This window comes from Cebus imitator, unplaced genomic scaffold (genome assembly GCF_001604975.1).
Source record: "Cebus imitator isolate Cc_AM_T3 unplaced genomic scaffold, Cebus_imitator-1.0 Scaffold78, whole genome shotgun sequence".
Taxonomy (NCBI): domain Eukaryota; kingdom Metazoa; phylum Chordata; class Mammalia; order Primates; family Cebidae; genus Cebus; species Cebus imitator.
Genome location: NW_016107393.1, coordinates 6,084,760 through 6,094,229, shown reverse-complemented (window position 1 = coordinate 6,094,229; position 9,470 = coordinate 6,084,760). Strand labels below are relative to the sequence as shown.

General features: G+C 34.7%; 1 protein-coding gene across 1 annotated transcript in view; it reads right to left on the bottom strand.

Moving 5' to 3' along the window:
* The window catches only part of DNAJC10 (DnaJ heat shock protein family (Hsp40) member C10), a 56,602-nt gene that overhangs the window by 12,589 nt on the left and 34,543 nt on the right, over positions 1-9,470 (bottom strand). The window contains exons 14-18 of the mRNA XM_017532771.2: positions 8,696-8,810; positions 4,948-5,075; positions 4,559-4,675; positions 2,055-2,156; positions 705-860 (exon numbers count right to left, since the gene is read on the bottom strand). Coding sequence (XP_017388260.1) covers positions 705-860; positions 2,055-2,156; positions 4,559-4,675; positions 4,948-5,075; positions 8,696-8,810 — 618 coding nt within the window. The remainder of the gene's footprint in view (positions 1-704; positions 861-2,054; positions 2,157-4,558; positions 4,676-4,947; positions 5,076-8,695; positions 8,811-9,470) is intronic.

Genomic DNA, 9,470 nt, shown 5'->3' with positions numbered 1-9,470 from the left:
AAAAAAAAAAAAAAAAAAAAAAAAGAGGTAAATTTTTGGGTTGTTGCTGGCAACAATTTAGTCAAAAGGACCAGGTGTACTGGGCACGGTGGCTCATGCTTGTAATTCCAGCACTTTGAAAGGCCAAGGTAGGCAGATTACTTGAGGCCATGAGAGTTCAAGACCAGCCTGGCCAACATGGCAAAACCCTGTCTCTATTAAAAATACAAAAATTTGGCTGGGCATGGTGGCTCATGCCTGTAATTCAAGCACTTTGGAGGCCAAGGCGGGCGGATCACCTGATGTCAGTAGTTCAAGACCAGCCTGACCAACATGGTGAAACCCCGTCTTTAAAAAAAACAATGTAAAAAGAAAAAAAATACAAAAATTGGCCAGGCCTGGTGGGACACACCTATAACCGCAGCTACCTGGGTGGCTGAGGTTGCAGTGAACCGAAATCATGCCATTGCACTCCAGAGACTCTGTCCCTCACTGACCAAAAAACACAAAGCGTACCAAATGCCATACACACAAAAAGAGTAGGCTATACCATTCACATACCAGACAGAAATAGAGCTGGAATCAAAGTGGTATGAGCTGGAATCAAAGTGGTATGATCAGAACTGTTATTAATAACTTAGTTGTGGGTTAATTCATATCAGTTCAAAATAATTCTGTTAAACACTCTTTTATATAAGGTTTAAAATAAATAATTTTTACTATACCCGGGCCATTCTTTTCCATTCTGGCATTAAGACTTGACATGGATGACACCACGGAGAATAGAAATCAACCATCCAGACCTCGTTGTGTTTTCTTTGTGTAACTAGTTCGTTGAAAGTGGTGGGTGTAAGGGAGATCACTGAAGGATTCATAAGATCCTGAAGAGAATATAGCTCCCATTATAACATATATATAACATAGCTGTTCATATACTCCTGGCAAATTGTTGGTATAGATTGAGTATCCCTTATCCAACATACTTGGAAGTATTGTAAATTTTGAATTTTGGAATATGTTCATCTATCTTGGAGATGAAACCCAAGTCTAAACATGAAATCCAGACTTTGGAGCATTTCAAATTTCAGATTTTTGGATCAGGGCTGCTCAATCTGTGTATGTCCTTTGGAAAGTTCCTGTTTTTGAGAAACCAAAAGATGCTTGGGGATAGATAAAAGAAATAAAATGTGAATTATCTTAAAAAATAAAAATAAACCCTAACTTAAATGTTTTAAGTTTGGATTTTGCACATCAGTTTTGTAAAATCAAGGTCTATTTTCCCTTTATCTCTATGTATCACTAAAATCATAACAGGTAGGGAAAAGAGGTGACTTTAAATTTCTGCGTGGATAGTCCAAGAGTTTCAAGGGCTGCCTGGATGTCTACAGAGGCCATAAAGTTCTGTTCGAGAACCAAGAATGACTGGTTTGGAAAGGATTCTTTAATTACTAAAGGAAAGCCTGCTATCTCATTTTTCTGACATTCTGACTGGAGATACTTCACCTTTCTACAGATTCTTTGTTCCAAATGATATTTTAACAAAGTTTCTGCCTAAAAACACTTAGGTAATACTAATGAAGTGGCTTGCTGGGAAAATAACACAAAACAGTACTTTAGAGGAGGAGAAACAGATGAGTAGGACAGGGTCGGAGGGTCATTAAAAGGATAACGACAAACCAGAATTTTTCACTTTTTTTCTAGGAGATCCCTGCAAGCATTTTAGTCAATCAAGAGTGTTACTGAGGGAAAAAAGGGATGCTGTAGATGCCGGACACTTGTTTTTGGAGAAAACAGGACAAAGAGGTAACAAGGCTTTATGTGAAAGTAAACTGCAAATGCCTAATAAATAACTGTGTCCATTGTTTGTAAGGCACTATACATAGCAGGTAACAAATAAAACACAGATTTATTTTGAGTTTACAGACAAGTATATAATAAAACATTAGAAAAATAAAAATCATTTTGTCAGAAAATAGATTTGGCATGAAAAAAATAAATCCTATTAAACAGTATGAAATAAGAATGTACATATAAACAGACAGATTTCTAGCCACACAGTCTATAATTTGAAATACCTCTATGAACTCCAAGATCTGTTCAGCAGAGTGATGTCCTTCATACTCATGAATGTTGGACTGGTTGAATACCACTGTTGTTGGATAAGCCTGAATGTTATACTGACAAGGAGAATACAAATTAAAGATTTTATAGATTTCACCGATTTGTTACAAATTTATAACAAGTTTGCCTTTAACAAGATTTAAAAAACCCATTGCTAAATTGCTGGTGACAATAATTTTAGTCTCATCAAATTTAGCAAAGGACTCATGGCGATGAATACTGATAAATACTGACGAATACCTGATCCTTATTTACAGCTGCTCCATTAGCCATGAAAACCACAGGCATCAAAACATTGAGAAACCAGCCTGGGTAATTACACGAATGGTCCCTTTTTACTCTCCTGAACCAAGGTAAGAAGAGGCTATAACAAGGCTGTATCTCTAGCTTGAGTCTTTTTTTAAACCACAATAAATACTGTTTCTAGAAATGGATGATGATCAGGAAACAGCAAGAATAAAGACACCAATGATTAGGGGGTACATGATTATGTTTTAGGTTAAAGAATTATGAATCATGCTTTGGAAGGTGAGCACTTTTTATTCTTTCTTCAAGACAGCCTTTATAGTAGGAAATACTTAATTTCCTTCCGATATTAAAATGGGCACCAGCCCAGGAAGCAATTCTCTAAAGCTTTTTTATGTTTTTAAAGTTAGAAAGAGATCTGTGGATTTACTGTAGCTGAACTTTGCACTCTTAAAGTTGTAAGTACTCATTAGCAAATTAGAATCTTAGACCAGGATTTAAAAATAATTTTCAAAAAAACAAAAGAAACATTTATAACAAGACAATTATAGCTAAAATTTAATAAGTGTTTACTATATGTTGAGCACTTTTGGCATTTAACATGTAGTTTCTCATTTATTCTTCAAAACAATTCTATTTTGTTGCTAAAATTATAAAACCCACTGTATAGATTAGGAAACTGAGTTACTGAGAGGCTAAGTAACTTCAACCAACTGGTGAGTGGCAACTAATTAGTGAGTAGTGAATTCTGGCCTCTATTTCCAGGTGCATCTGGTATCATAGTTTTAAACCCTTACACTGAACTCACATATGTTTAATGAGCTAAGATTAAAAGTAGAAAAACTAAAGGAATTCAAATTAAGATAATTATTATCACATCAATTTTGTATCTTTGGTTGGCATTTCTTTCAAAGTTACATAGAAGACATTCAAAACCAAATGCCTTATTTATTTCCTTTTATAAAAATTTATTTAAATGAAATTTCTACAGGCGTGTGCCACTGCTGCTGGCTTAAACTTCTATGATGTTCTAAAAACAGATGGCTTTCTTTTGTTTTCCTTCCTCTTCCCGTTTCTTTTTTCCTTTTATCTTTTCTCCCTCCATCTTTTTTTAAAAAACATTTTAGTTTTTATCAGTTATTTAAAACATTCACGAAAGTAGACAGCAAAAAACTCTCCCATATTCACATAGCTACAATAATCACGGACTCATGGCTACTTGTATTTCACTTACACTCCCATTCTAGTCTACTCCCAAGATTATTTTAAAGCAAAATTCAGATGATCTATCATTTCATCCACAAACATTTCAGTATATTTAAAATGTAAGGACTCTCCTCCATATAACCACAATATCATTTTCGTTGTCAAAAATTAACAATAGTTACCTGAAATCATCAGATATCTTGTCAGTGTTCACATTTCCCCAGTTATCTCTTTCTTTGCACTTGATTTGTTTAAATTGCATCCAAAGTCTAAACGTTGTATCTGACTTCTAAGTCTCTTTACTCTCTCCTCCACTATACACAATGTATTTAGTCAATAAACGGTGTTTGTCCTGTAAAGTTCTCCACATACTAGGATGTGCAGATTTCATACCCATGGTGTCACTTAATATGCTCCTTCGTCATTCAATTTCTTATAGAGTAATAGATCTGGAGATAGATCTACTATAGGCTTTTTTTTTTTTTTTTTTTTTTGCCAAGAATATTTCATAGGTGATATTATGTACTTTCATTCTACAGTATATAATTTCTAGTTCTTTTTGCAACTGAGAAGTAAGTATTTGCCTGAGAAAATATTTTCATTTAAACAAAGATTTCACAAGGCTTGTTAACTGTTTTAATTTCCTTCCAGCAAATATACTTAGAAGTATAAGGAAAGCCAAAGGAAAAAAATTATAAAATGTCAAAAATATTAAAGAAATATAAAGATCTTAAATAATTAGAAAATCATATAAGCATTTCATTAAGTTAATGAAAACAGTTGCTTGAGTTTGTAAAATCTTATTTACATTCAATCCACTGATTCGCTATTTATGGTTTGATCCAATCATATTTGATATCATTTTCTAAAAAAATTATTTGTTTAAATAATTTGTTACTACTTTAAACAGAAGAGGTATTATTTCTTATTTTATTGTTTTAACATTAAACAGCCAAAAGGTCTCCACTTAAAAAAACTAATTAGAATTTTAGATACTTTGCCTTACCATGTTACAGAGTCCCTCATGAACTGTACAATCTAGTGTACCAAACTTAAGCTGACCATAAAGAAGATTTGATGCTCTTCGTAACTCTGGTAGTAAAGCTCGACATGGTGGACACCACTAGGAAAGAAAAAGTATTCATAAGCACCGAGCCAAATGACACACAGACAAAAAACACCCCAACATTTCTGCAACAAGTAATATGCTAAGTAACACAAACTGTATTTAGTGGTAAACCTTCCTTAGATTTTAGAAGCAATATGCAATGGTGGCCATAATGGAATGACATAGTTCTAGTAATAATAAATTCAAAATTATTTAGAAAATGTCTTTTTTGCCATAATAAGAGAAAATCTGAAAATGTTAGAATTTGACAGATAAAAATAACTTACAGGGGCAAAGAAATCAACAAGCCATGGTTCTTTGTCATTGGCAGGAAAATTTTGAGGTCCAAGTGTGGTAACATGAGAATTCACACTTTCTTTGGCAAAGGCAAGTATATCATATAGAATCTTCTTTCCTTTCAAAGGGAATAAGAGAAATTAAAATCCAAATTCTGCTTTTTGTAGGCACAGAAACATTTCAAAGTTTTTTATACTCAAAATATTAATATAAATTATAAACAAATTGATTTTGGTCAGGTTTTAGTGTTCTATATACTATACAGGGCTTTGCTCTGATAGTAGTACTCTTTTCTTGCAAACTCTTCTGTTTCTTGGACTAAAAATGTCAAACTCTTTTTGAGATGTTCTCTTATCTTCAGAGGTAGAATAATGACTTTTTAAAATAGTGTCCTTTAAATTATTTATGCTTACCTCAGCAATTACTATGGCCTAACTCCTAAATCTTTTTCTATAACCTAGACTTCTCTTATAAATTCAAAACCCTATTACCAACTGCCCAGTAAAAAATTGTACTTGTATATCACGTAAACTCATCAAACCCAAAACTGCATGTGCTGTGTTAACAGTATTTCAGTCAATGGTGGACCACATATGTGATGGGGTTCCATAAGATTATAATTTCTACTGCTGAAAAATTCCTACTGCTCAGTGATGGTGTTGCTCTTGTAACTTTGTAGTGTAACACATTACCCCTTTTCTGTGTTTAGATAGATTTAGATACACAAACTCTTATCACTGTATTACAGTTGCTTATGGTATTCAGTATATTGTAACACAATGTACAGATTTGTAGCCTAGGAGCAATAGGCTATACTGTATAGCCTAGATGTGTAGTGGACTATACAATCTAGTTTTTTTAAAGTACACTCTGTTTGCATGATGATGAAATCACCTAACAACACATTTCTTAGAATCCACCTCTGTTGTTAAGTGACGCGTGATTATATATATTCAAATTGAAGCTGAGTTATTTCCCTCTAAACCTGTTCCTCTTCTCATCATCCTTATCTTGGCAATAACATAAGTATCCACTAGGTGCCTAAATATAATTCCCCAGAGTGATCTTTGACTTCTTTCTCTGCCTTGTATCATAATAATTCTATCAATTCCATTTCTTACCATTTCCAACCCATTGCTACTGCCTGAACTCAGTGTGGCCTACTACAACAACCTAGCTAGTGCTGCTTCAGCCAGCCTTCCTTAACTAATCCATTTTCTACATTGCTACCACAGTCCACTTACACTGAATGGTATAATCACTCAACTGCAATTTTGTCAAGTCAGAAACATAGGTATTATTCTTGACTCACTCACTCTTGATGTCCCACATCTCAAAAGTCACTAAATATTGATTTTGCATTCTTGGTCTTTTACAGATCTACTTCTCTTCATCCCTGTTACTGTCAGAGAAGCTGGCTACCATACTGTGAGCAGCTCTACAAAGGCCCGCACGATGAGGAACTGAGGGCTCTGCCAACAGTCAGTGAGGAACTTAGGCCTCCTGCTGTATGAGACCTCCTGACCATCGCAGAAGTCAGCTTTGGAATTGGACCCTGTAGAAAGTCTAGCCTTCAGATGACCATAGTGCTTGCATATTTTGAATTGCAACCTCATGAAAAAATCTGTGTCCAGAACTATCCAGCTAAACTGTTCTCAGATTCCTGACCACCAAAAACTGTGAATTAATAAACGCTTGTTTCAAACCACTGAGTTTTGGGGTAACATATTACTAAGCAATAGATAATAAATACTCCCTACTTCAAACATTTTAAAAAACTCGTCCATTTACTTGTCTGTTTTCCCCAATAGTCCACAATGTTCTTTGGATTAGAGATTACTAGGTATAGTTTACATTTTTTCCTATTCATCTGTATTGTATCTGGTACATGTAGATGCTCAATAACTATTTTAATCCAAAGAAACAATGTAAGTTCTATTACAAAGTTAGTAAGCGCACATAAAAGGAAGTGCTTGGAGATTCACCTTATATTTCCCAGGGAAGAAGCTGCTTTAAGTTTTGAAGGGCAATTTGGAGTTTGCTAAATATTCTGTGGAACAGAGGAAGGAGTGATTACAATGCAGGAGGAAAAATCATGTGTAAAGGCACAGAGGACTGAAAGAACATGGCATTCTCAAGGATCCAAAGGTAGCTGCAGCTAAGACTATCTGGAGGGGCTGTGGTGGGAATTAAGACTGGAAAAACTGGCAGAGCCAGGCTGAACACACCCCATTCATTTAACAAATATTTCCTGAGTTGTTGCTATGTGCCAGGCACCATTCTAGGTGTTGGATATAGAGCAGTGAGCAAAACAGACAAAATCCTTGCTTCTATAATAAGGAATCTGAAACCAGGAAAGTCAAGGCAGAAAAGTGACACAAGAATGGGTAATAACTGCAAATAAAACAAGGAATCAGTTGTAAGGAACAAAGGCTAGGTAATAAGCAATCTTCCCAGATGATATTATAATACATGGAGATGATGGGCCTGAAGCAAAGCAGTAAGCATAGAGAAGAGGGAGGTCTGAGAACTATTTCAGAGGCTAAAAAAAAAAAAAAAAGAAAAAAAAGAATATAATTCCATTATTAAAATGTAGTTGTTTCTAGTCCTTCTAGTGTATGGCATAGTTTAGTGGCTATAAACCTAGGTTTTGGAGTCAGACAAAAAATCTACTATGGCTAGCTTCTAGTTGTGTGTCATAGGGCAAGTTACTTAACCTTTCTGAGTCTCCATTTTTTATTTCACTGAGTTGTTGTAAAGACAAAAATGAATCATGTATGTAAGGCCTTTGGCAGAATGTCTGACTTGTAGAAAGCAGTGAATAAACAGTAGTTACTGTTAGGGTTATCTTGCCAAGCCTTTGCTCACAAAGTTCCTCCAGCCTAGAGGTCTCATTACTTTTTCCCCTATAGTTGCTTGAGGAAATTGAGCACTTTATGCTCAATTCAAATACCACTTCTTGACCTCTACTATGCAGAAGTCTATTTGATCTTGTTGTAGTTAATGCATAACGACCATTAAAATATTTTTTATGTTTTCTTATGGATCTCCTTCCTCTGGTCCCTACTATACTATTTTAAACTTGTTGAAGGATCTCATGTCTTACAAATTTGTATCCTAAACATTGAAAGCAGTACTAGGTGCCAATGGGCATTTCATCAGTACCTGTTACTCATTTAGCTGTACGATATTTGGTAATTTGTGTTTCTTTAGCTATATGTAACCTCTTTTAGGACAAGGACCCTGCTGTAGTCCAAACTCTTGGAATTGAGACTGTACTCACATGAATGCAGAGCTAAAGTCCCAAATTAGCTGAAATATAATTATAAATGCAAGAAAGATAAGACATTTAATGGAGAAGTCTGGAAGTCTAGTGGGGGAAAAAAAAAAAAAAAAATGTCTGGAAATTGCCTATAATGACTGAGATGCTACACATGGGCAAGCCTGAATATAAACTGCAGGTGTTGCTTACTTTTGCTAAAAAGCAGGACTTAAATTTCTCACTAGCTTGACTTATCACTGAAAACCCTGATCAAAATGTTGAATAGAGAAAAGGCATTTATGTTAAAAAGAATAAAGAGAATAAATGACTATATATAATTCAAAATATCAGTCCTCATATTTACTGAGAAAAGTTATTTACAATAAGCATGTCCATACAAAACAAGTTTAAAAACACAATTAGAAAACTTCTATTTGAAAATGAAGCTAAATTTTAAACATTTTTTCCATTCTTACCATGATGAATTTCATATTCTTTGGTTCCTTGTCCTTTAAACACTGCTAGAGATGGCTGAAAAACATACAGATTACTACAGATGTCTGGTGCAGAGGAACAGTCAAACCTGCCAACCTTAAGGAGAAAAAGAAGGTCAAATTTGACAAAAACACAGCCTTACTATTCAATTTGTAAATATTCACGATAATCCAAAAATTGCATTGCCCTAATGACACAGTTTTTAAACAGAAGTGAACAGGCTATGAAAATAAGACAGAAACAACTCATTTAAATTTAATTCTAAGATTCAATTTTGTTAAAAAATGCTTCCTATAGAGTTAAAAAAAAAAAAAACCTGAGGAAATTCCCAGGAAAATATGAAGTTATTCCAGAAATCTACTTTCTGAAGATGTGGAGAATGTTTATATAATCTTGAGATAGAGGAGAGATCACTTCCAAAAGCAGAAATGGAGAAAAAGGTTGATGTTTTCAAACAGTATGAAAAACAAGCGTAAATAAAAGAGTCAAATGATAAAACAGCCAAATGATAAATTTTGAGGCAAAAAAATTTGAGGCATTTAAGACAGAGGATCCATTAACAAACAAGATGGGCTGGGCGTGGTGTCTCGCGCCTGTAATCCCAGCACTTTGGGAGGCCAAGGCAGGTGGATCACCAGAGGTCAGGAGTTCGAGACCAGCCTGACCAGTATGGTGAAACCCCGTCTCTACCAAAAATACAAAAATTAGTTGGGCATAGTGGTGTGTGCCTGTAGTCCCAGCTACTTACTTGGGAGG